The following is a 27,814-nucleotide window of genomic DNA, read 5'->3' as shown; positions in this document are numbered from 1 at the left end:
AAAGGTCATCAGTTTTACAAATAGGATGACATCAGTGTGATTACATTAAAGGTGAGACTAAATTAAATACACGGTGAGAATAACAGAGTCTGGACTCATTGGATCTATATTAGGACTCTGGATTGGATCTTACTTGTGCTGTGGAGGTGATGCTCTCAGCAATGGCATTTAGAAGAGTCCAGGACAGCTATGTTCCTAACTCCAGTTAGATCCCACTGTTCAGAGAGGTGAATGCCAGCCTACAAGGGCAGGCAAAATTCCCTTTACATTCCACTGCAGGATTGGAGGCCAGATTAAATCTCTCTAATCAGCACACTTCAATGCCTTCATTTGGGTCGGTGCTCATTAGAAGAGCGGTGCACAGGCAACTGTTCCACAAATAGGCATCCGCGTTTCCACTTGAGGCCACCTGTCTTCAGCCTTCTGCCAACAGTTACAGCAGTGCTAAAAGCTGTTAAGATCCTGGAGCAGGATGGAAGGCTTTGCGAAGAAAAGGCCAGGCTCACAAATCTTAATGCATAAACATAAAATAAAAGCTGAGGAGGGTGAAACAAACACCAGCTGAAACTCTTTTGGAGCCTTCACAGCATTCCTGTGCTTAGGAATGGCTTTTCTGAAAAGCAACGCAATGCACACTGACATTTACTGTTCACCTGCAGACTACAGGCTGTTCAGCTCTGGAGTCCTCCTCTGTACGAATGAAGTGAACAGAAAGTATTTTCTGGGTGTTGACCTGATAATGAAGACATTAAGCATCTCACCTCACATAAAAATTCCAGTTTCAAACTGACCTTTTCAAATCTGTGATTCCTAACAGAGGCGCGTGCCATTTCCTTCCATGTGAGTAATCACAAGAAAACTAGCAACAAGTTACCTCCCTACAGATCGACACAAGTTAGCAGACCATTACTCCTCACCCCGGGGTCCTTCCCCTGCTCCAGCACGCTGGAGGGTGGCAATTAGTGTCTGACATGCCCCAAAATACGGTGGCATTTTGCCTGACGCTTTTCCTTCTTCAGATAGTCTTTTGAACCATTCTAATGATTTTCTCTTACGATTTTTTTGCTTCCCATCACTGAAATTAACTCAACATTTCAACTGTGTGGAAGACAGAGCATACATTTTCCCCCTTCTATGTATGCTTATGTTCCACTAGCATTAATGGACATTACAGTCACGCATTGAGCACACACCATTAAGACTTCCTGAATTAAATACAGCAAGATCAAATGTTCCAGCAGAGCACAGCCATATTATACATTGGGCTTCTAGTTCTCAGTACCACTTCTTTAAGATACCCAAGCAGTTTTTTAGGGGCCTTCCAGCACATTTTACTGTTTGTATTCCACCCCAGCCCCAATCCTGCAATCCTGTGACCTGTGTGGGCAGACCCTTGGGAATACGTGGAGCTCCAACAACTACAAAAGGGTCTACAAATGTACATCAGATTACAGGATCTAGCTCTAAGTATATGTCTCTCTGCTTCCCAAAACCTGTCCCCTCAGAAATGGGTCATACCTTAGCCATCAATGGTAACTTATCTCAAACTGACATTAAGAGGAATCCTGCAAGGTTAAAAAATATTTGCATACATTTCTTTAAATAAATATCCTTTTGTATGCTATTGCTGACAGCATTATTAAAAGCAGAATCTCTCATTTTTATTATTTCAAATTTAATTTACACAGTTTATGCGTCTTGTTTACAGTTTTGCCTCTCCCTCTGCTTAGGAAAAGGCAAGCACACAACTCTCTCTTTCACTTCTGTTTAGTCTGGTCTCTGCAGCCCTTAGTCCGCAACCCTGGGAGAACGCCGCAGTGTCCTCTCACTGCAAACAACCCAGGAACTGTCCATCTAGTCTAAAAAAGAACAACTCTCAAAAATTCAAATTGATGCAAACAGTTCTATTAGCTTGTAACTTGAAAAAGACTGTTTTACAAAACCTGTATTTGACGTGATAGATTTTTTTTCAATCCCATCACAAGCCATTTTAAATTACCTAAGCATGCTGCTGACTAGGATAGATGGTGAAAAGAACTCTGAAATGTTGGGGGGTCAAGTTTAAATAAAATCCAAACTTCATCACTAAAAAAACACTGTAAAAGTTTTACACATTCAAAAACAGATCTGTGTTTCTTCTCTGAGGGATGTCTCCTTTGCTTTCTTGCTGTAGGTAGCTAACTCCCACCCACTGTTGAAATACCATTCACAGTTTCATGCAAGCGTTGGGAGTAATGGAGTGAAGACCATTTCCACTATATTTTGCATTAAAAATCAAAAAGTCAGGTATGAGGACAACAGTTACAATTTTGGGTCAAATACTGTCTTAAAAGAACAATGCCTCAAAATAAACTGTGTTTAAAAAAAAATATTTACTTAACACTCAGGAGTGTCACATGGCCACAAGCAAAGGGCAAGCCCCTTCGCAAATTTGTAAGTTTCCCATGCAATCAAGGAACAGAGCCGTCAGGTTTATTTTTTCCATCTGGTCATTAGCATGGCTCATGTTTTATATAAATGTATGTATTCTAAGTCACTGTCAGAGATCTCCCGTGTAAGACAGCAAATTTCTCAAGCGTTAAAAAAATATCCCCCGAACTCCCAACTAACGCATCTCCTCTATGCACTCATTTTCTTTTCAAAGAAAGTAGTACTGGAACCCCAGTGGTCCTGGGACAGGGAGCATCTACGGGAACAGAAGCTGCCTTGTTGCTTCTGCAGGTCTGCAAGCGTCTTTGCAGCAGGTTACATGGCCAAGGTAGCCACACAAGCCAAAGAGACATTCCCTGGAAAAGAAATCTGAACCTGCCTCCCCTCCCCGTGAATGTAAAAAACACTTAACAAAAGACTGAAGTGTTTTGCATAGTGGGGAAGGGGGAAAGAAAAGCAGCTCCGTTTGTCCTCTCCAGGGATGTCTACTTTACTTCCTTATCTCATGTTAATAAATAAATGTCACTACCAACCACAATCTCAGTCTCACAGCCTTTCCAAATTATAACCACTGAGGACTCCACCATGACCCTGTGCTGGCTGGTGGAGGTGAAGACAGCTTCCCCTGGGGCTTTGAGCTATCATCTTCACCAGTACTACAGCAACGGCAGCATGTGGCTGCTCAGCAGAGGTTGGTGAATTAATTAAGCACCTTTAATTAAGTGGAGCAAAAGCTCATTATGTTATAAACTGCCACTTTTATTACCCTTTCTGCTGAGATGGCCAAAGACAGAGTGCACGGGGCAGCTGACCTATTTGCCTTACTCTCAGATGCAAACCAGGAAGACAAGATCAAGATCTATTGGTACAGCGGTGGAGGGGGGAACACTTATGATGATGGATTTCTCTTCCTCTCTCCCCTAACTGATACAGGGAGTTTTGTTTTGCTTATATGATCCTAGCACCTTTCACAGGCACTACATTTGTATAAATTAAAAACAAGAAAGGCAGAGACACTGAGCACTCTGTATCTGGTCAGTAGATTTCTGTCAGAATCAATAAAAGAGTGCACAACATACGGAAAGGCATTTTATTAACAGCAGAATTAAGCTGAATTTAATGAGTGCTTTATGCTACCTTTTGCATTTTAAATACTTCAGTAAGCCGTCAAAATAAGTTTATTCACACTGCTTTAATAAAGATTTAACCCTGCAGCAGAAACAATTAAAAAGTCAGTATTTGCCAGCAGTTACCACAGTGGTATGTAGCCTACTGTGGCATTCAGGCTGTTGCTAAATCCTCCTGCTGCTTCCTCCACAATAGTGATGTGTGGCCTGCGAAATGAGCACTGTGTTTCAAGAATCAAGGTGCCGCAATCTATACTTAGGATGGGGGTAGAGGAAAGGAGCAGGGTGGGAGGAGGTCTTTCTTCTCCAGTTCCCCACAACAGCCCCGATCTGGCCCCCTGCAAAACTTGGTCTGTCTCCAGCTGCTCAGGAACCCTTTTAGCAAAGACACAAGCAGGCACAGACTGCTCCATGGCCTTTCATCCCACATCTCCAAGCACTGAGGGGCATACCCAGCATGAGGACAGGAACAGCTGGAACATGCTGTGCTCCAGCCGTGGCCACCATGGAATACACTGTAGCCCCCCTCCCCTCTCAACCTGCTTCAGGACTTATGGCAGAGAAATGGCCAAAAAGGTTAGTAACTGCCAACTTCTTTCCCTAGCGGGCCTTCTGGACTTCCCTGTGCTTCTGTGAAAGTCAGCCATGCTTTATGGGTCAGGAAGATGGGGTCAAGCCCTATAAAAGGGCTTTAAAGAGGACTCGATCAAGCCCCTCCCCACTCTGCCCTCCTTGGGACTCCTTGACCTGGGCCAGAGCATTGAGCAGGAGCCTGCAGTGCACAAAGCTGCCAGCACCAGCCCTGGCCTGCCAGCAGCTACCATTCCACAGGAACCTCTCCTCCAGCTGGAGCAGGGGGCACCTTCATACCCGAGGCATGCACCCCTTCCCAACAGAGCTTCTTTCGAAGGAAATCATGAAATGAGACACATGTTTAGCTTGTAACTAAGAACAAAAATTTTCTGCTTCTTAGCCATCTCTGGAACACAATTCCTGGAATTTCCCCCCAGCTCACGATCTGTGCTGTAGCAACCTGTGGTTAACCTAACAGCTATGTTATGGTCATGTTTGTGTTTCTGGTGCCCAGTCCACACTCTAGACTCACTCAATGTACCATCAAATTCCAGGCTTATACACCCCCTAAGTGACCCCCTGGATCATCTCCTCCATCACTTCCCAACATACTCTTACTGACTTTAGGGTACACATTCCCACCTTGCACCTTTTCTTGCTTGCCCTCCCTCAGCTTAGCAATACATACGATCTCCTTCCCTTTGGTGGGCCATCATTTCTCCTTTACATCACATTCTTCTCTGCAACCTTCATCATGTATTCCTCAAAGGACAAAGCCTAGGGTTGCTTTGAAGGGAAAACAGTGAAGGCAGACCTTAAAGGACTTCTCAGACCTCCTGTTATAAACAGTCAGTCCAAACCCAAAAAAAGTAGCTTTTCACGGAAGACTTTAAAACACAGAAACACTGTCAGTCCTGAACCTTCATCTTTTCCATACACAACTAAGCAAAAAATGCAGTAAGCCTGAGCTGCAGAGGGCACAGGAAATTTATGAGCTCCCAGAATTAAAACATTCCCGCAAGAAGGATAGAAACGGCTTGTGGTGGGTCCTTTATGGGAGCAGGAAGGGAATGCAAATAACCTTAAGAGATCCATCAGGGAACACATTAAGGAACTGGCTCTGTGCATAGTCTGGGAGCACAAGAAACATCTCATCATCCCTGTGCTACTCAGAGCCAGATCACTGAGGAGCCTCCACCCAGATGAGGCAGAGACAAGCGCCTTCTGTCATGTGAGCAGAGAGAGAGTGCAAAATTCCACCAGAACGAGGAGCTAAGAAGGGGGAAAAAACAGGGTACAAACCCTAGGGTGCAAACAAAAAGGATATATTAACAAAGAGTTTCTGGTCTTCTTTATGATCCCAAGTTTTGTAAGCATGAGAGACAACAAGAGTATTATTCCCGATAAGATATATACAAATAAATTTCATTCTAAACTGCAATAAATAGGACATTCTAGACTAAATAGTAGTGTACAAAAGAAACATTTGTAAATACAGAATAACATTGAATATACTCCCGCTAAGACAGATATATACAAAGGTAATTTTTAAAACCCATTTTGAAGCCATTCCAAAAATATGATAAGGTTATGCTCTACTATGATAATACAGCATTCTACTACATGACTAGGAGGCAGACATACACACAGACATTTATATAATAATGACACCTGAACAGCTTCACATGCTATTTGCTGTTGTGCTCACACAGTGCTTGTTTTCAAGACTCTTTTCAAGCATTTATCAAATTCCTTGTAACTGTTGGGAGGTAGTAAACTAGGTAATTTGTAAGAGTGTATTTTAAATTTAAAAATTTATTTATGTTCCAAATTGGTATTTGGATTTTTAAGCCTTTTAAAAAAAATTAGGTTCATAGAAATTAGTTTTAATTTTTGCCCCTCAGCCAGTTCTGAGGAAGAAGTACATCCAGCTGAGACCTTGTTTGACATATTTAAACCCAGAGCAAATTTTTATGTTCAAGATATAAACCCCAGAAAAAAGGGACTTATAAGGCAAATTACAGGCATTTAACCATAGCCATACTGGTGGTTTTTGCTACACAACATATCAGTCTTACTTTTATTTTCCTTCAGACCATGTGAACAGGTATCTGTAACAGTACGTCTTTGGTGATACACATTACAGGAAGCTATAGGAAAGTTATAACATACATTATGGAAATTGTATTTCTGAACACAGAAACATACAATATGAAACATTTAGACATACTCGAGTCACACAAAATTTGACAGCAACTACCATACTTTGAACACATGAGACTAAGTTCTTTTCTAGACTTCTCTTTGTTAAAGCCAGATCTCACAAACACTACGCACACAGATAATTTCACTGACACGAGCAGTCTGAGAGTTCAGGGGGACAAATGCATATGAATAACTCATGTATGTAACTGTTTGTGAGATCTGCTCCTAAAAGCAATCCTTTATGTTAACAGATTACTACTAAAAATCCAATTTTGAGACCCAGTAATTTTCTGTTCACTGACTTTCCTTTCAAATATATGAAAAGACATTATACTGAAACTTGGAATTAACATGGATTTAATAAAACAAATTTTGAGAAACTATACTACAGTTATAGATATTTACTTAATGAAGACTTACACCATATGCCCAGCACCATCTTAATACAGATGTATTGTAGTTTAATCCTAGAAAAGTATGTTTTCCTACTAGTAGTTATTTTGGTAATTAAACACTTTGCAACAATTTAATATTACCTAGGACTTTATTATTTCATACAGGGAAAAAAACCCCAACCCTAAGTCTACCCCTGTAATTTCTTCATCATTACTTTTACTCTAATTTTATAAGCACCATAATTTTCTTTGATCTACAGGAGAGGAAAAGCCAGATCATCTCATGCAAAAAATGTGATGTAAGCAGCACAACATTCAAAGTGTTAAAGAAATACAGGATTTTCTTAAGAAATGAGAACCCGTAATAATTAAAAGACACAGCAAAGCAAAATCAGCTATTTTTTTACTTTACAGCTTGGTGGTCTGCTACAGAAAACATATGTACATGGAATCTGTGTAATCGTTACTTGTATCAGTTACTTGTTGGTATGCACTGAAGCAGCTGAAGTAGTTTTTACATTAAAAGTTTGGGGGGGTTTTGTTGTGGTTTTGGTTTGGTTTTTTTAAAAAGATTTAATTTCTCTGAACTAAATCCTGGCAGGTGCTGTGTACATCCTACATTTCCAAAGAAATTTAGAGCATTCAACTCCAATAAAGTGGGTTCAACAAGCAACACTTCTACATCACGTGAGACACAACGGAGCTGTTACCATTACTGGTAATGAAGAAACCTTGAATCAATGTGAAGGTAGTTTGCATACAAGCACATGTTGATGTGATTTCTTCCAATGCTTATGCTTTTCTTAAAATACTTGTAAATGTTCATAAGGTCTCAGGATGTATTTTGTGTATGAATGACTCCTAAATGGGAAGCTTTTCATATAGTGCTAGGCGTGCAAAACAGCATATGGTTAGTGCCATCTACTGGGAGTGCCTGCTCATACTCCGACTTCACCATGTCGGCTATAAAAAAATGTTATGGGCAAACCATGCCTAGGTTTGCACATATTGAAACGCTTAGTCCTAACTTCAGACAAAAAATTATTTTAAAAACACAATTTGGGAGAATAGATCTGCACTCCAGGTACTAATATACAAACAGAAAAAGAGCAAGTAAAAACACTTTACTAGCACAACTGATCCAGTGTAACTCAAACGTGCTTATAAAAAGTGTTTCAAAGAAGGTTGCCTCTATTCCAAGATACTTCCTAACATCACTTCGTTCATTTAACTTTTTTTAGGGAAAAAAAATCACTTATTTCTGATCTACAACTTTATATTAAATATAAAGTAAATATTGCATTCTATTACTTTGTTCTTTACAAGAAGTACTATTCCAAGCACAGAAATTGAAAAGATACTTTAATTCAAGTCCTTGTCCTGCAAATATTTAACTGCACAGAGTGTAAAACTGAAAGCCCAATTTACAGCTCTGCCAGCACTTTGTTCCCTTATGCTGAGCGGGTAGGGGTTCCAGAAGGTTAGAAAGTCTCCTTCTGTATGGAGTTTGCCACTGAATTAGGAGACCAAACTGCACAGCATTCCAGACTCGGTGGGCACACAACATAGCGGTATGGTTGCAGAGCTCCACACAGAGTGGGTGATGGGAAAGGTCCTAACTCAAAGTGTTATGTTATAAAAACAAAAACACGAAAACTCGGGGTGTTTTCCGTATATTGAAAAGTTAAAGTCACAGTGCATTTGGGGCGTTTAAACAGATGCTGGCTCTAGACCTCGTTCCCATGTATAATTTGATACATGCTATATACTATTTACTTGCAACCCTATCAATACACCACACACAAAAAACCAAACCAAAGGCAAAGCAAGACTATGTTAATTTATAAGCATCTGGGAAATTTAGATTATGGTTAAAATATGTGAGATATGTGATTGTATATTATTCCACTGTTAGCAAATGAGTTTGGTTTTATTATATATAAATACCTACATATCTCTCCCTATATATATCTATAAAGTAGCCAGCCAGTGGAACTTAATCTATTAATGTTTGCATAGTTATGGATCAAAGGGACAGAAATAAACAGTAGTGTTGCGAGCTTTTTATTCCAAAATGTGAGTACTGGATTATGCCAGGAAAACAATCTGACAAAATTAGCTAATGTAATGTTTTGCAACAGGTACGTAACAGCAAAACCTCCCACGGACTGACTGCGTTTACAGCTACCAACTGTGAGATCTTTTCAGAGCAGGAACAAAATGGCGAGAAGACCGAGTGCCCCCACTTTAAGGTACACACCAGCCATACGAGCGCACGTCAAAAAGTGCATAATGAAGGCTAAGGAAATTTGCTTGCCCTGTATTTTTAGGATTTTAAATCTGGCTTAGCAGCAAATACAACAGGAAACCAAGGTCAGGCTGACACAATGTGCGCTATTCTCTCTCTTCCTCAATATGCGTTTGCAGCTCCTATCTAAGTTAATGGGAGTTTTGTGCACATGTGCGGGGAAACAGAACACAAATGCTGTAAAAACTGGACTCACATTTAGTTCAAATAAAGTGTAATCAGCTTTAGAAAAATCCATCAGCTTGAAAGCTGATGTCTCATCACTAAAAAAAAAATCTTTAAAACATCACCTCCATATGCTTGTTAAGTCCAGCTCTGGGAAAAAGTGCTTGTAACCTTTTGTGCCTATATGAACCAGTTGTGAGTGTAGTACAAACACCCAAGCTGGTTCTTTTCTGATGCTTCAAATACTGATTAGCTAGGATTGTATCTTTTTTCTTTGGGTGTCAAGAAAATTCCCAGTAACATTCAAAATCAGCTCAGTGCAGCTTTTATTTTCTCCCACCTAACTATGTACACTGATATTATTGTGCAGACATTAAAGATACTGTTGCTGTTTAAGTGAAACACAAAATACTGAGGTTCAAGGTTTTCATGATACCACTTCAGCAACATGGGGTCTTACGGCACCCTTCACAGACCTAATAGTTGAACCTGGACGTTACATGAAAAGTGCAGCTGCATCTGGGCATTACATAGCATGTTTCCATTTATTTATTTAGACAAGTGTCATATAACTAAAGAATATGCTGTCAGAGGAATTAAAGAATTAAGTTTTAAATTCTGCACACTTTTTGTACATAATTTTCAGTGCAACATATTTGATTTATAATAAAAATGTAAAAAGGGACACATGGAGTGTAACTATAGTATACTGCTAAAGATTTCTGAAAATATTTTTAAGTCCTGTGATTTAATAGCAATCAATATGCTAAATTCTTTTATTCATCTTTTTAAAAAAATGTAAATTCCATGTAATAAATAATATTCAGTTTAATTCCACTACTTTTGTCAAGAACAAGGAAAGTAACATAAAATTTAAGAGAGAATAGTTGGACAAGTCAGACAGCATTTCCAAGCATCCTAAAATCTCAGCTGTGAAAACCCTCTCAACCCAGTGACTTTCACAAAAAAAAAAAAAAAAAAAAAAGGCAAACAAACTTCTGGTTCAAAGGTAAATTTAAACAAACCAGAGCAGCCCACAGCACATCGTTTCCTGCAGCAGAGACACCCATTCCTAAAAGGGCCTTCATTACGCATGACACAACAAGCAGCACCCATTCAACCTGAGGGAAGCCCACAGGCTCGCAGGGCCACTGGCTGGCTCTTTGTCACCAAATGCAGCAGGTTGAATGCAGACATCACTGTGATATCCTCACCAACAAAACCAGAGGCAAAGAACAGGGGCAAGAGCTGAGTAGGGAAGAAAAAGAAAAAAAAAAAAAAAGAAAAAAAATGAGAACAAATTAAAACATCAAAAATGTTAAGATACATTCACAGAAAAAACAATGCTTACAATTTTATGAGACCACCACATGGGAGCACAATTCTAAATGCAGTTAGTACATTTAGCGCATTTCCGATACCCTCCCCCATAACATTTTGGTATCTATTACATAATATTCAGTGAAACAACTTTCTATGCTACCAAGTGAGTGGGAAGGGGCATTCTTATAGGGGCATTCCCAACAGCTGCTTTAGATGCCCAACTGAGAGCAACTCGGGGTACAACCTAAGTGGTCACTAGCGCAGAGATACTAAGGGAGAAACCTCAGGGCCTCACCTAGATAGCAGGAATCCCCCTTTGAACACCCAGGAATGTCAGGCAGCTCAAACGTGCAGGCCTTTTCTGTTTATGTTATTTAAAACAAAATCACACGCCATAACATTTCTGAATGGTGAATGCTGGAAACCAGTCATTGCTAAAAATTGCTTGTTTGAGGAACGTGACATTTCATTGCAATAAACTTGCCAGATATCTTAAAACCATGACTTTTTTTTTTTTAATTTTTTAAAGACAGGAAATAATTCGCATTGTAAACTGTCCATGAGATATATTTAAACAATTTTCCGGCCAGTTTAAATATAGCAAACAGAGAGATGGCAGCCGCGAGATTTTCTTTTAGAAGGATGTAACGCTTGAATACTAACTGCTTCATTCACCCTGCGGCGGGAAAGAGGCAACGCAGCTGCGTTAAAGCCCGGTCACTCATAGCCGCAGCGCGCATCAGAAGATTATGTGACATCGGGGACGAGAGCCAGCCCCCACCGAAGTCCCAGCGGTTCTGCTGAAAGCAGGATCGGGCCCCAGCAGGCTGCTGAGCTGCGGTGCCCGGCTCCCCTCTCCTCCCAGGTGCCCGTGTGGCAGCAGCGGCGCTGCGGGGTGCGGGTCCCGCCGTGGCCCAGGGCAGGGGCTCCCCCCGGGCCGTCCCACCGCCGGGGGGAAGCTGACCACGGCCTCTGCCCGCACAGCCAGCCCCAGCCCCCAGCCCCAGCCGCACGTATGGCCAGACCAGCGCATGTGACGGGAACGCGCCCGGTTAACGTGCCTGAACTCTGCCCTATCCCAACCGAAGCCGCTACGACCCCCAAGCGCCTCTGTGCAGCGCGACGGCGGCAACGGGGCGCGGGCGCCGCACGGCGGGCAGCCCGGGAGGGCCGCTGCACAGGCACACACATGTCCTTGTCACGAGTGGCTGCGGAGCTGCTTAGAAAAGAAAAAAGGACAAAAGGACAAACCGCCTCCCGAGCAGACTGACGGCTAATAAAAGACCAGAGGGCTGCATGCGGCCCCGCCACACGCTCGCACCGGCGCTGCCCGCGCCCTTCTCCGCGCGGCGCCAGCAGCGGCCCCGGACGCCCCGCCCCCTGCCCGCGCAGAGCGGCGCCGCCTGGCGGCCCCGGCCCAGCACCGCTCGGCCCCCGCCGCGGCCCCGCCGTTAGGCGGCGGCTGCCCCCGGCCGCCATTACACCCGGGCCACGGGCCGCTCGCGGGGCTTCGTGAGCGCCTGGCTCCGGCGAAACGCTCAGCAGCGTGGCTTTCGGGAGCGGGCGTTTCAGAGCCGCAGCACCGAGGGCCATTCCGCAGGCCCGCACGCCGAGGGAGGGGGAGCGGGCACACCGACCCTAGGCGGCCAGGTCTCTGCCGCCCCCGGCCATACGACCCCCCGGCGCCGTCAGGAAGCCCCCGGCGGCGGCAGGGGCAGGCACCCGCCAGCACGGCACAGAGGTGGCGCGACACGCCCCGCCACCTTCCCCTGGTGGCTCCGGCGGCCCAGCTGCTGCCCCCTCCCCGGTGCCGGGCTGACCTCCCTGCTCTCCTCCCTCCGCACCCCGGCTCCCTCAAGTGTAAACAGTTTAAAGGAAATTACCTGAAATTCCCGAGGATTATAAAATAGATCCTGACCTCTTGAAAATGCCGAGTATTTCAGCGTTCACCGAAATGTTCTTATTTAGTCTCAAGGATTCATAAAGGCTCGGAGGATATATAAGTCCTAAAAGCCCAATAAAATATAACTGAGCGTTCATGAAAGTACTTTATTGCAGTTAACATACTTTATTCTTTTATTGCTGACATTTTGATCGCTATTTTCATTTGCTCGGTACGTTGCAGCAATGCCCGGTAGTTTGGCGCAGGAGGGGCCCTCGGGTGCCAAGCCCCGCACGCACGCACGCACGTGAAGCCCCGCTGCAGGAGCCCACCGGCCTGGGTGAGCACCGCGCCTGAGGAACCCACACAGAGCGCAAAGCCAAACGCAACGCAGTTAGCACACTTGGTGTGGAAGGGCTTCACCCCTGCCCGCCCATTCCAGAGAGCAGGCTGGGGATGAATGACGGTAACATTGCTGTGACGGGTTAAGCTCTCTCCTCAGCTCCTCCTGCAGCGGGTGCAAGCTTGGCCACAGCCTGCAACCGTTTCGGGAACTGGGTTTGTGTCTCAAATTTCTCGAACGGTGACAGCCAAAGCAAAACAAGAAACATGGGAAGAAAACACCATCCTGGAAATACCACTGCGGGTGGTTCAAATTCCCGTACCGTGCACACCCAGACCTTTCCAGGTTAAGCAAAGACCCCATGCTGGTGCTGGAGGCACTGGCCTCAGCCTGGAGGGAACCTATCTGGGCTGGCACAGCGGCCCACCTCACCAGTGCTGGGGCCAGGCGGCCTGGGGGATGGCACCATGCTAATGCAACTGTCCTGTGCTTGAGCCATGGCGAGTACTGTAGCGTTGCACCCCCACCACGCAGACCTGTCACCCCACCACCACCTTTATTACAGCACTGCAACAGGCCACTTTTATGGCGGGATAGATGCTCCACGAAGACATCTGAGCAAAACTCGCAATCCAGAGGAGGGGATGATGTTTTTTTATGTGACATCTTGTTTTTGTTGTTTGGTGGGCCACAGTTTTTTTGAAACGTGCTGCTTGCTGCACTGCCTGCAAAACCCAGGAGACCGCTGTGACCTCTTGGAGCCCTTTCACTCCACTAAACTCTTTAACCTGGCACAACATGGGCCAGTGTGGATCTTTCATCTGTCTGGCTCTTGTAAGATGGACACTATGCTGAGAGATAGCTTGTAAATCTTATAAATATAGAGCATACAAATACAGCAGTAACTGTCATTCATTAGGTGGGCTTCGGGAGCCTTTTGCTAGGACAATACACATTTTAACTCCAGGATAAGCCTTCCTTTTAGGATGCTGATAACCTAATGTTGGCATATGATGAAGTACTGCCAGCTTTCAAAAGCTTCTATATTGCCAATTGCAAATGTTCAGAAATCACAAGAAATGTGATTCATTAAAAGTAATGTAGGGGGTCTATCAAATTTGTCCTTCAGAAATTAAGAACTCTGTATGTACTCAGGTTATGTTTTCTCAACCTCTGGCTGCAAGTAGAGAAGTTTCTTTGGAAGAGGGACAACTTGAGAGATTAAATTCTGGTATCATCACATGTTGCTTTTAGAAGTTGTAAGAAACACCAAGAATCTCAGGAGCTGATAACATTACTGGTTTAAGTTTTTCCATAGTCAGTGTTTTTCCTGACAACTCAGGTCTAGAACTCCTAAAATTACACAAGAATCCCAGTTCTCACAAGAAAAATGTGAAGTTTTAGCCCTCTACAAGTAAGTAAAAACACCCCACACATTCTTAAGGGAACCATCTTTTTTTTCTTGCCCCAATAATGAGACCTTAGTAGTGTGAGGCTTCAACTTTTTTTTTTTTCAATTTCCCTCCCCCCACCCCCAAGTCTCTGACCCCATTTGAAGGGCAGGAAACAATTAGAGATAGATACACAGTAGCCAGAGCACCATGCTCTTGTCAGGAATTTCTGTGTCACTGGAAAACGCAAAGAGCAAAAATATTGCCACACTGGAGAAACCCAAACAACCAGAAGTTAGAAGACAGTAAAGACCTGTGAGTCTGCTATACTCAAGTGTTACATTAACAGTTTAATTTTAATCAATATTTGTTTGTTAAGTTTCACCAGTCCAGCAGTAAGTTCAAACAGTTGTTTTGCAAAGGTTTTATGTATTTATTTATTCTGACATAGATCAAATTATAACCAAATGTTTCACTGATAAAGCTTAGTGGAATATTTAATATATACTTTTTTTTTTTCTCCCAGCTCAGCATTTGGATTTTTTTTATTTATTTGGCTTTTGCTCACCTAAAGCTGCTGCCAGTCAGACTCAGCAGACAGAACAGAGCAACCACCGGGCACTGCAGGAACAAGAAGTGCAGCCTAGAGAGAACCACGTGAGCAAATATTTCAGTATATCATGGATCTCTGTGTCTAAACAGTTATTTACTCTCTAGTCATTTTCCCTTAACACATCCTCTGCTAATTCCAAAGCCCTTGGTCTCTCCTGCTCCTCACGTTGCACTTGGTATTTTTTAGGGACTTTGCTGTTTGTGGTAAATGTCTTAGGTTTGTCTTGGTGTGTGCTAAGGTGGGGATAAAGGCAATGTTTAATAGCTTATAAGGAGATGTTTAAATAGGGTCTGATCCAATAACCATCACCAAGCTGCCAGCTGGGGCAGGAGACTAGAACACAGGAAAACATTTCAGCAGGGGGATGAGGACTGCCAGTTATTTATCAAAGAAAGGAGAAGGGAAGCATTCCAGTTCCCCCTTCCAATCCAAGAAGACCTCTGATCCTGAAACTTGCACCCACTGCAGCGCACGAAGTATTCTCATAACCTTTCTGTCCCGGCCTCCCAACAGCCTGCTAGAACCATGCGGAGGCAGCCTTCAGCCCTCAAAAAAAGCATACATCCTGTGAATATGTATTTGTGCTTTATAATTATATTTTTAGACAGCTGCATGCTTCAATGCATTGTACTGTATTTGAAGCACTCAGCACAAAATTGTAAAGGTAATTAACAAAACCTTTGGAAATTCACCTTTAAAGAGAGATTTTATGCTCTGGATTTTCATGTGCTTGTACATCCACTGATAATGCAAACCAGGTGCCTTCACAAGTTTGTGATTTGCTATTAAAATACCTCACAAAAGCTCACTGTCTGATAAGAGTAAAGTATTCTCATCATTAACAGCTAACAACATGCAGCAAAACATCACCAAGATAATTATAAATATAAGCTTCTCAAACACTTATTGAAGAGATTCTGAAAGAAACTAATCGTGTCAGCCTTACAGGTCTACAAAAGTACTGTAGTATTTCACTTGCATGCTTGTCTGCATATTCTTTTTCCTCCCCTCATACAATACTAGCTTCTCGGTTACAGCCACAGAAATCAGAAGTATTAGACCTGAATTCCCACTTCACTTTTAACACTCTCAGTTAAAGCAAGTTCTCCTTAGCTGTTTGTGCTGGAATGTGCAAATGTAGACTGAATGGCAACCCAGTCTACCTTTAGGAAGTTTACATTTTGCCCTGATAAAAGAGGTAATTACTGCCATACCTTGTAATATTTGAGTGGAAACTCAGGAAACCTCAAGCTTTGAACTTGAAGTTAGTACCACCATCAGAAAGGAGCCTGAACAGTGAAGTTCAAAATCTTTTTGCTTTCTTGAATTTTACATATTATCTTATGCTGGACTTTGTTTTTAAACCTTTCCTGTAGCAACTGAGTGTATTTATCATAGAAACTCAAACCTAAGATACACACCCTTCTGCAACACTGAACACACAGTCTAACACGTAACAGATTTTCAAATATTAATTTGGCTAACATACGTTTTAGGATACTGTCAGATCCTGCTACAGATGTTTTAATGGCCCTTACAGGAATGATCATTTGCAGAGGAAACAGAAAAGTGTTTAAATGAGGAGTATATTCAATGTTTCATAACACAAACTATCATGGTTGTCCTTGCACCTGCAGGGCAAGCAGGGCTGGAGGTGGGTGCATGCCTGCCTGGACACACCAAGCACAGCACGCACTGCAGCTGATACAGCTCGAGAGGTGCTGGAGGCCCTCCCCGGTCCCACGGCTTCCTCATGATGCCCACAGGCCAGACCTCTTTCTTCTCCTGTGAAATGGGGTAATACGGGCCAGCCTATTAATGTTACTGATGTATTTTTTTCATATTCTAGCTGGGAAGCTTAAATAGCAGTATCTTCTACATTCAGCATATTAACAGGTGGAATAGAGGAGAAAGAAGAAAAACCTAAAGGTTGTGATCAGACAAAAAAATACAAGAAGTCAGGAAAAGAAGATGAGGAAGGATCACACAGCATGGAAGCATTGCTCTCCCTGTAGTGGGAATGCATATTCTCACCTGCTCACCCTGAGTCCCACTCTGTGATACGCAGTGACAAGCAAAGCCTCAGGAACTAACCACCCTCCATATTCCATCCTGAGGCTGTGTACAAGTTTCCCGCTGAGGTGAATCAGGAGATCTTTTAGGAGTGCAGTCTGAGCTTTATTACCCACACTTTGCTCCTCCATCCAAGACAGATGAGATTCCCACAGTAGATTTCAGATTATCATGCAGGCTAAAGTGATCATCTTTCCAACAAAATAACCATTAACATATTGGGAAATAAATCAATTCTGAAACCTTTGCACACAATTCAAGATAATTTCATTGATTTCAACTGTTGAGAAAAAAATATGCCAAGTAAGGAGGTAGGGCTCCATATGTCTGTGAGCTTGCACTTATATTAGAATGGTTATCCAGAACAGAAACAAAGATTTATACTTATAAAAGAAAAACACAACAACTGAGCAGAGAACAAAGAGCTATATTTCATTTTCATTTAATCACTGAATTGAGCTATCATCCTCTCTAGCATCAGCTGCCAAAGATGGGAAGCTCACAACCCCTTACAGGAATACCCCTTTCTGTATGCTGAACTGGCGACTACATTGCTCCCCTCTCCAGCTAGTGAAAAACCAGTTTGGCAACAAAGAGACTGGTGTGCTGGTGTAACTCAAGCCCAGAGGTGTGTCCAGGGGCCAAATCAAAAAGGCCCAAGACATGAGAGGATAATCAAAACAAAGGGGTTTTTGAAGTTGGTTTCCCTCCCCCGCAAAAAGGGAGAAGGGGAAAAGTGCATTAATGCCTCCCTGTTCTGCACGTGCTCCCATGGAGGAGAGAACTGCAAGGCTGAATTCTTCTTATTTTACCACTAAACATTTGCACACAGTAGGGCAGTGGTACCGGTCCCCTCTGAACAGCCGAGGGACATGGCCTCGTACAGTAAGGATGAAGAGGACCTCTGTGCTACACTGAGTACAGGGGGAGGAGGGCGTTAATTGATTCTTCTTTAGGTAATACAAAATTTAAGAGAGTCCTTGCTCAAGGGACTTTGGTTTGGTTTTTAGGGAGGGGTATAAAATGAAGGACATTGCCTTAGTGTAGAGACAAGACACTGCAAGCCTTGTGGGCAATGGATGAAATGGGAAGAGAAAAGTGGAACTGTAAAGAGACAAGAAAAAGCAGAGACAGGCCAAGGAGAGGAAGTGACTAGACAAGTAAGGAGTCCCCAAGCCTAGGACGAAAGAGGATCCTTAGCTAAGGGCAGAAACCAGCAAGTCTCAGCCTTGCAAGTGCTCACACATCTGTCATTTGCAGATTGTTTCCCAATAGTTATGACCGGCAATACTTCCCAAAGGAGAGTAAATATAGGTCAGTTGGGATTTTCCTCCCATCCATTCCTGTTCCTCCCAGATCTGATGCACTAAAATAGCGTGCTGAGCTGCACTTTAATTTTCCCTGACTTGGTAGCCAGCCAAGATACAGCACATTCCTTTTACAGCAGTGAGTTTATAACTACAACGGTCATAAACTACTCTTAAATGGGTCTTTTCCGAGAATCACCATCCTTTCAACATCTTGAAAAATATCTAATCTTTTCCATTCCAGGCAGTCCTCTCCAGCACAGTGAAGATTTAATTGCTTCTGGTGCTCAGATGATGAGATACAAGTGTTCTGGAAATAACCTTTTAATTTAACAATTCCTACTGGCAAGCCCAAAAGCTTTTTGCATTGCTCACCAATATAGAATTAATTTTCAGTACTAAAAGAAAAAAACCAAAGTTTAAAAACTTCTGAGTTACTGCTGTGAATAGACCTATCCAAGAGGTACCCTAGCACCGAAGACATGATACTTATTTTTACTATAAGGTCAGTCTGAGCAGGTATGCTCTCCCTCTCCACCGATATTTGCCTTGTTAAACTTACCAACGCAGCAGAGCTAACAAGCTTTCTATTCTCTCTATTTTTAACTCGGGACAAATCCCATGCATCATTTACCAGAAGGTGGAATACAACTTTCTTTTTTAGCAGTGAACAGAAGCCCTTCAACAGGAATTTCTATTCTGCTTTTCTGAAACAACTTCATACTAGGTTTTATTTCTCAAAAATACAACTAATTTTGAAGATTAAAGAAATACATAATTTGGAATTTGAGTTCTTTTAAATTTTGTTACACAGTGCTCCGTAACTCAGCAGACTCCTTCCTCAGCTTACAAAGCTTATTTGCTTGGGTAACGATACACAACAGATACGCAATACGAGACGTTTCTCTTAGGTAGAATATCTCATAAAAATGAAGCCAAGAGAAAGCCTCCAGCTGAGAACTGGCATGACTTAACAGAACTTCCAACCTTAAACGTGAAAAGAAGCACACTTTTCAAAAGAACATTGTCTCACTTGTTCCTAAACTGAGACGAGTTAAACCGCCCCACAGCAGTTTGTTCAGTGTGCACTCCTGTCCCACACAGCACAGAGGGGCTGCAGGGTGGGAGGTGTGAAGGAAGCTGCCACTTCTGCTGCACAGAGAAACTGAATTCTGAAATGTCGCAGATGAGTTAAATTTGATGACCCCGTTTTATGAGGCACTGTAAGGAAATGTAGAAATGACACTTCCTAGTCCACTGAAGGAGACAAGGTCCCTGAACACATCAGAGCTAAAACCAGGTTTGGTTTCAACCATGGTTTTGGCCTCTGATTTAATGAGCTCTCAGAGTAAAATCCATATCAGGGAATAAAAAACCCCAAAGAAACAACAAACCCTGCCACAGCAGCAAACTGAAGCATCCTCAATGCAGGATCAAATGCCATGGGGTTATTACAGTGCACATAGGAAATTACCAACAAATAATGAGTAAGCCTACAGCCAGCAGATTTCTAAGAGAGTTAAAAATCTTTTAATTGAAAAGGGGTTGGTGCTAATATCTATCTACATGTATATGCACACAATGTACTATAAATGCCAGGCAACCTACTAGAAAAATAAACTTCTAGTACAAAAGACACACATAGACACACATTCTACCCAGACATCAGCCTGTGTCATTTCATTCAGCATTTCATTCTTCAGCACAAACTATCTGAAAGCTGAATTATTTCCCTGTATATTTATAATTCACTACATGACGAAATATAATTTTTAGATCAGACTAGAACCCAGACCCGAGTATCATCTCATATTTTGTAAAAAAGCTTATGAAGTATTATAAAGGGGTTTATAAAATTTAGTTAAGATCTCCCTGTGAGCTAGCATAACTGCAGTTCAGACCAATTCAGGTTGGTTAACCGGTTTCTTTTTTTATCATCCCAGCTACAAGAAAAGCATTTTGAGTTAAAGACATCATAGCTGCCAATCTCTCCCCAGCAGTCTCCCTTACATGGAAATTTTCTACGTGGCTTTCTCTAAAAACCAGTACCACTCATCACCACAAAGAGGAGCCATCTCCCTTTCATAAAATTAGATATCACACAGTCTCATGAGTTACCCTTCAAGCAACATCCTTCAAATAACATCCTCAGCACACGGAAGTCTATGCATATGTCAACAGAATAAAAGCACTCTTTGAAAACGTATCTTTGATCACACAGCCTGTTATGCATGCAGAGCAGCCTTGTGAATATACAAGAAAACCTCTGCCTTTTATCCAAAAATAGTTTAAAAAAATTACAGCCTGAAGAAATTCTGATACTGCACAAAAACCATAAAAGAATGGCTCACACACTAACAGTAACATTAACCATCCTAAAACCAACGAACCTTTATGCAGGTGAAAAAAAACTTAAAAGAACCTCTAAACCATACAATAAAATTCCATCAAGTAAAACAGAAATTCTTAAGTCTTCCCTAGTCACAGATGTATTCTGATTTTTATGAATAGCATATGAACAGTAAGAAGATACTACAGCAAAATAATATTTATCTTAATACTTTAAATGTTCTTTGAACTTACAGTACAATCAGATGAGTTAATACTGAATGTCAATGACTGAAAAGTGAGAGAACAAAGAAAACAATTTCTGCCCTAAGAGCAATAACTTTGATTCAAATATAAAGACTATTTGATTTTAAACCGCTGCCCAAAATGGATTAATGTAAAAAAAATACTTCTATTTAAATTTCTGTAACACCATTTTCTTAAAACAAGTCTTCACTTGGTTAGGCTATCATTAAGTATATTAATTAGCAAAAAATACATAACTTTACACTAATTTTTCTGCCACTATTGAATATTCAGGATGTGCATCTACCTGTATTTAGGTAATTACAGGGATAAAATAATTTATTCAGGATTCTTTTTCCTTCTTACAAGAGAAAATGTCCAAAGACAAACTTTTTTTCAATGAAAAATGTTACTTGGAATCTGTGTGAGCTGAATTCCAATTTTCACTTCAGTACAGTTTAAAAATGCAGACACATAATATTTTTTATTCTTATTAAATTTATTTACACTGGATGTGTGGCACAAGCACCTGCACCTCTAGCTATTTTTCAATTCATAAGCAAAATAAGTATTAATTCTAGCTAAATATATTACTTTAAATCCTACTTTGATTATTTCCCTTCTCTTTAATTCTCTCTCAAGTGTCCAGAATGCAAAGGCACTTCTTCCACCTCTTTTAATTGACTGAAAATATTTAATAAACCTTATATTTTTTTTCAATCCACATGAGTGGATTGAAAAAAACCTAAACACATTCCAAAGACAAAACCACTCATCCTATACCCACCAGCTGGACTTGCAGCCACCAGTAACCATTCCAAAGCCTTCTGCACAGCAAGAAGTACTTACCTCGGGGGGTGGGGGGGGGTGGGAAATCAATACTTTCTCCTGCTCTGTTACAATGAGCATATGACAAGGCTAATGTTGGAGTTATCTCCAGGGTCTGCTCCTGTGGCCTCAGCTGTGAGCCACCTGACACACACAGCAGGGTAGGGCACACCACCCAGTTCAGCTCATCTTGTTTGGAGGGTCACGGGGGAAGCAACGCAGCCACCAGCCTTTTGCTAGTTTCAAGGCTTTGTAGTTCAGCTTCCCATCTGGATCAGTATTCTAAGATAAATTTGGAAATTTTCTTTGCATAATCTGTTCTTAAAAGTGACATGCGTTCCACTTCCTTCAGCAGAGGCAGCAGCACAGCACCCACAGGCAGCCCCCTCCTGCCGAAGCCTGCTGTCAGGAGCTTCATTAAGCCTTGCCCCAAAATGCAGTTTGTTTCTGTCCTACTTGGACACACACTACAAAAAAAAGGAAACCCTACACTTAAAACATCAGGAGTCCCTCTTTCTCCTCTTGGTCCTGACATATCACACCGCTCTCACTGACACATCAGAAACACCTTGGCGACTTCAGCCATGCCCCCACGGCATCCTCAGGCCACAGCACAGGACCATTCTCCTCCCACGGTTCACTTCAGCACATCTCAGCGCTGTGTGCAAGCCTTCAGCACCCCTTACCAAAATAAAATTACAAAGAACATACCAGTTAAGGTTTTTTTAAACAGTAATTACTGGTTAGATCCTGATGTATTTGTTCAGTATGTTGTTTTTATAGCATGTATAGAAAGACTCTCATTCCCTTACATTTATATGTGTACTTAAATAGATATTCACAGATAGAACTTATCTAGATGTTTGGAAATTTTATGTAGTTCCTAGGAAAAACAAGTAAGAAAATTAATAAACCAGAAGCTATGTTCAGCTAAGCCCATCTGCAAATTCCGCTGTGACCCAATACAAAGAAAGCAACACACCTAAGAAATTATCAGGTTGGAAATAGGTTGACTTCCCAGATGAACTTTCATGGCAGTATTATTTGAGGGACTTTTAAGAAACAACAAAGGTAATCATCTGAAGTAGTTCCAAGTGACTAATTTCAAATTGTTGAAATCTGTTGTGCAGACCTTCCTCTACACTCAAACTGTCAGTGGAGCATGACAGTCACTTGGATCTGTAATGAACTATCTTGTCAATGAAGCTTCTTTTTTTGAGAGAGAACACTTTATCAAAATCTGTCAAGCTTTCCTTCTCACTCTCAGGAGCTCACTTCAGGTGCTTCAGCAAGACTATCAGAAATTGGACACGCTAATGTTGAATCACTGTATTCCCAGATGATGGAGCTATCTTGCTGTCTGCAACCTTGTCTAAGGTTGCTCTTCCTCCTCTGACAGGTCAGGAAATTCACTGTGCAGTCTTTGGGAAACAAGCTGGGGTAATCATTCAGAAAAGAGCAAGCACATTGGAGGATTCTGGAAAGGCCTTTCCGAAAGCTCTGGAGTAAGCTGACAACATCCATTATTAAAAAGGAAGAAAAGAGTGATTGGTGAACTACACAGCCATAAGCCTACCTTCCAATACTCAAAAAGCTTCTAAAATAAATATATAAACAGGCAACTGAAAATTAGAAAGCAATAAGCTGCCAAGGTGGACTTGCCAAAATCTAACTCTATCTACCAGCGTACTTCCTCTCTTTCCTTCTATTCAACAGGCAGGAGGAAAGCAGTAAATTCAACAGATCTCAAATGAAAAATACTTCTTGACAGAGCAAACTGGAAAAGCATCTTCCTTCTGGATCAAGGTCCTGTAACACAGGTGCAGAGCTGCTTGATAAAACACACTCGTTCAGCGCTTCTCCTACTGCCTAGGGTCAAAACCCAGCAAGCAGCCTTACTAAAGCTGCATAGACACCAATCTGCAAAGAGTGTGAAGCACTCTAAAGAGCTAAGCAGAACTCAAGATGGTCTTAAAAAATTGGAGAAATGGTTAAAAATCAGTAAGATGAAATTCAATACAGCAAAGTACAAAGCGCATTTGGACTTTAAAAGAAATCCCCAAATGCACAAAACCAAAGGGAAGAATACCAGACAAGCAGCAGTGCTGCAGAAAAGGATGTCAAGGTTACAGTGACAATAAATTGAGCCAACAGTGTGAGATTATTATTTTTTAAAAAATTTAAAAATAAATTAAAAAAAAGAGGCAGATGCCAATCTGGAGTTTATTAAAAAGAGAAGCATAATAAATAATAGCAGGGTCTGCGGAAGAAATGTGCCCTCCTCAGCAGAAGTGAGGTATCCGCTGGAATACCCTGCTGGTTTGGGGTATAGGACAGAGACAAGTCCAGAGGAGAGGTAAAAATAACTAAATAACTAACTAAATAAATAAATAAGAGTGGTTCCGAAAAACCAAATCTCTGCAAAAAATTTTTAAGAACTTGGTTTGTTTAGTCTACAAGAGTGACTGAAGAGATGGGATAATGCTCTGAAAACCTGCATCTTGTCTTAAATAGCATTACATCACTCAGCTGTTACACTGTCTGTATTAGTCACAGTTATTACTTGGCTGCTGTTAGATAAAAATGTACTGCTCTGTAATTCATATGTAACAGAGCAACAAAAAAGGCTTGTTTTCCCCCAGGCAGCTACTTTATTTCACACTTCAGCGGACTTCACAGGCAGAGTTTTAGGGTCTTGCAAAGTATCTGTTGTAATCTTTCCCAGTATGGTTCAACAACCACTAAAATAGTTGGTACAATCCAGCACCTCTCTGAAGTTCAGAGACAAGTATCAAAGCTCCCTTGTGGTTTTGGATAAGAGATGCCACATTCTGTAGAAGACCTGAAACCAGCAGCATCCAGTGGGTTCCTTTCTGAGGGAGCCACTAATTTGCTACACAAGTTGGTGGAGATCTTGTCCCTTCTGTGTGCCTGCTTTTAAGTAAAAGAAAGAGCACATACAAGAAGTATGCACACAGACAATTTGGTTTCTCTTATAAAAAGAGATGGTAAAAGGTGTGCTGTCAGCACAGGGTATTTTTCCACTGTATATACAAAAGACGTAATGAAACGCTGATTTTAATCCTGAAAAAAAGAAAAGGAAAACATGAGGATACAGTCTAGAAGTACAGTTCCCACAGCAAGCAGTTAAATAATGAGGCTATGACTAACAGAGCTGATTTTCTGCAGCCATTTGAAAGCAGAGATGATAAAGCTGTAGAAAACCTAAATCACTTTATTTGCGGAGTTTCTGAAATTGCATCTCAGGGCTTTCACACAGTTGGCTGATCCACCTCAACTTTTCCACCTGTCTCTGAGATGGCAGCCTATGCATCTGTTCCTGTCTTACTCCCTTCTCTCCCCCAGAGTTGTGCTATGGCTACTGACAGTGCCACTGGTGCGAAGGAGTAGAAGCATAACCAATCTGGTCTGCAAGCCTTGGTTTCAGCATCATGATCAGTGCACTGCTGGATCACTCACCAGCACGAATTTGACCTGAACGGGCTGCAAGCTGTGACTGCTCGTCATCAGGACGTGTAAGGATCTGCATTGGTTTTATGTTTAATATCAAGCTTCCTCGCAGCAGCAGTACGGTGACAATCTGACCCAGGTGGCAAAGCCTGCTTGTACAAAGTTAACAACTGCTAACTATTTGAGCAATACAGTAACTTTACATCAAACCAATGCTTGCCCTTGAACCAGCTGCAGGAAACCAAGGCCAGATTCACTGTGCTGTCAAACGCCTGCTGCACAAACTAAAAGGGACATCCATGTGGCTGTGTGGCTCTCACCCCAGCCAACCCACTGCATGCCTCCTCAAAGCGGTTAAAATCACCTATATGCCCTGTGCTGCAGGCACAGCCTTGCCTGCAGTTTTCCTGGAGAACCACATATTGGGGAACAGAAAGGAACAAGAACAGGGCAATCCCTCAGTCAGACTGAATGCTTTCTGGGCTGTTTTCTTTTGGTGAAACTGGCACAGATCACTTCTCCAGGAAGCTGCTAAGGTTCCTCATGTTGCCTTTTTTTTGGTTTGTTTTTTTTTTTTCCATTTTCATTGTGCAGCTGGAGTGAAAGCAGTGGCATTTGGCAACTACTTCCCATCAGTGCTATTGTTACTCTCTGGTAGCAGGGATTTGTTTTTCCATCAGGTGAAACGCAAAGGCGTTGTCCCTGTTTGGAAGAACACAGAGTTGCAGAGATCCCTGGGGAAGTACTTCCAAATGCCATGCACAACATTACTCTTAAGATTTCCTGAATGTGGTAATGTTTCCCAACAAAACAATGCATTAGCACACTATGTACATTTTGCTAAACTGCTGCCCACATTTCAAAGAGATCATTAATCCCAGAGTTCAGCTGCTACTGAAAGGAAAGAGTGAACTGGGGAGCTCTGCAGAAGTCCCATCCTTGGATTTTGTGCAACAGTCAAAAGCTGAATCATGTTTAAATCCAAAACTTACTGGAAAGATCATTTCCACTGCTCAGCCTAAATAAAGAAGTACTTACACTATTAATTGTATTACAAAACAATGCTAACCTGTAACTTAAGACTGTGAAGACAGTAAACCCGTGTTACCACCTTATAAGTTTAAGCATTATTCTGGCCTGTTTTGGACTACAGGTCTTAAAGTCCTTACTGAGAAAAGCCTCTTTATTCCCAGTTCCAGTTGCTAGACTGTGTGGTTTTCATATAATGCTGTTGGAATTGAGGTTGCTAAATGAGAACCAGAAGGCTGGAGGTAAGCAGATAAATTATAATTTTCAATTACCTCACCATAAAAAGGGTTCCCAAAGAATTCTTCTACCCTATCTTCAGACATAACATAAGGATCACCATCTTCACAGATGAGGACACAAAAGTCACTGTTAAAACCCAGAATTACATTCTTCCTCTTCTGGTAGAGGTTAATGATGCAGTATGTGCTCCCTTTCTTTTCTTAAGTGGTTGGTTGGAAATTACACTACTATTTGGTTACACATTCACAAATTTCCACAGAAAATGACTTAAATCTTTAGTTTTGTGCCTTTTTTTTTTCTAGTACATATTAATACTTTACTGAGAACCTAAGATCCTTCTGAGGCAAATGAAGCATCCAAAGAGATAATACAACAAACCTACAGAAGCAACAAGAATTAAGGGAAGGGAAAGTTCACCTGCAGGCACTTCTTACTCTATGTGACACCAAAAAAAAGATGCCCCAAGAGTTGGCAGGTTTTTTGTTGTTGCGTTTTAAAGACCTCTAGCTTGTGCAGACAAAGTAGCCTCTAAATAACTCCATGTATGGACATGATCATTCCAGAGCACGAAACACCCTATTTCCATCTAACCTTGGAGTCTTCCAAAATAAGCATACCAACTTCAGAGTTACTCAGGGAAAGATTAATCCATACCTGACTTCATTCTGCAGTAATTCCTAAACACACCGTCAAAAATACACCAGCAATTTGAGGGTCCATTTTTCCGGAGGTCTTTTGGCTGAAGGAACCCTTAAACAAATCAGGGCTAGACCAAGCTATAATAAGGCTGATAGCTTATCCCACTTTCCCATCAGCTAAAGCCTCCAGAGCTTAAGTTCACAGCCTGGGTGCTGCCAAAACCACATCTTTTAATGAAAAAAAAGAAAAATAAAAGGGGGAAAGAGGGTCATATTCCCTACCTTTGACTAATATAATATTGCGCATAGCTTAGGAATTGCTCTGTAATGAGGACACACTTACTTGAATTATGCAGCTCAACAGAGCTATCTCAAAATTGGATGGCTTTACTGCACTGCTGGCCTGTAGCGATGCCAGTCAGACGCAGACAGGCAGACTTCTTAACCTTCTAGCTGAGAAGATTAAATCCTTAACAGTGTGATCTCTTCTCTGCCCCTTCTCCCTCCTATTCCCCCATCTTTTAAAATAAAAACAAAGGACCCTTTAACAACCCACCTAAAAGGGAAATTTCATTTTCTAGCATTTCTAATGTGATAAATAGGCCAGACCTCCAAATAGAAACAAGTATCAAATTACAAAGCCAACAAAACATGAATAGGTAAACAAGATCCTCCCATACCTTCAGAAATACCAGGGCAAAAGACCAAATATCTTCCTCGTGCAAGTTTCCCTTATCGAACAGCTGTAAGGAATTCTTATGGCATGTACAAACATAAAAATCTGTATTAACCAAATCCCTATGAGACCATGTAACTGCCGCCACTTGGAAAAATAAGCAAGGTCACTCAGTCAAAAGATTTTATTTTTGTCTGGGATCAACTGCTTTATATGGCTTTGC

At 41.8% G+C, this 27,814-nt stretch overlaps 1 protein-coding gene across 1 annotated transcript in view; it reads right to left on the bottom strand.

Annotated features, from left to right (window-relative positions):
- The window catches only part of MSRB3 (methionine sulfoxide reductase B3), a 115,003-nt gene that overhangs the window by 85,011 nt on the left and 2,178 nt on the right, over positions 1-27,814 (bottom strand). The window contains 1 exon segment of the mRNA XM_080390788.1: positions 10,325-10,451. Within this exon segment, the coding sequence (XP_080246914.1) occupies positions 10,325-10,451 (127 nt within the window).

This window comes from Falco punctatus, assembly GCF_963210335.1.
Source record: "Falco punctatus genome assembly, chromosome: 6".
In the NCBI taxonomy this organism is placed as follows: domain Eukaryota; kingdom Metazoa; phylum Chordata; class Aves; order Falconiformes; family Falconidae; genus Falco; species Falco punctatus.
This window is presented reverse-complemented; position numbering and strand designations above follow the sequence as displayed.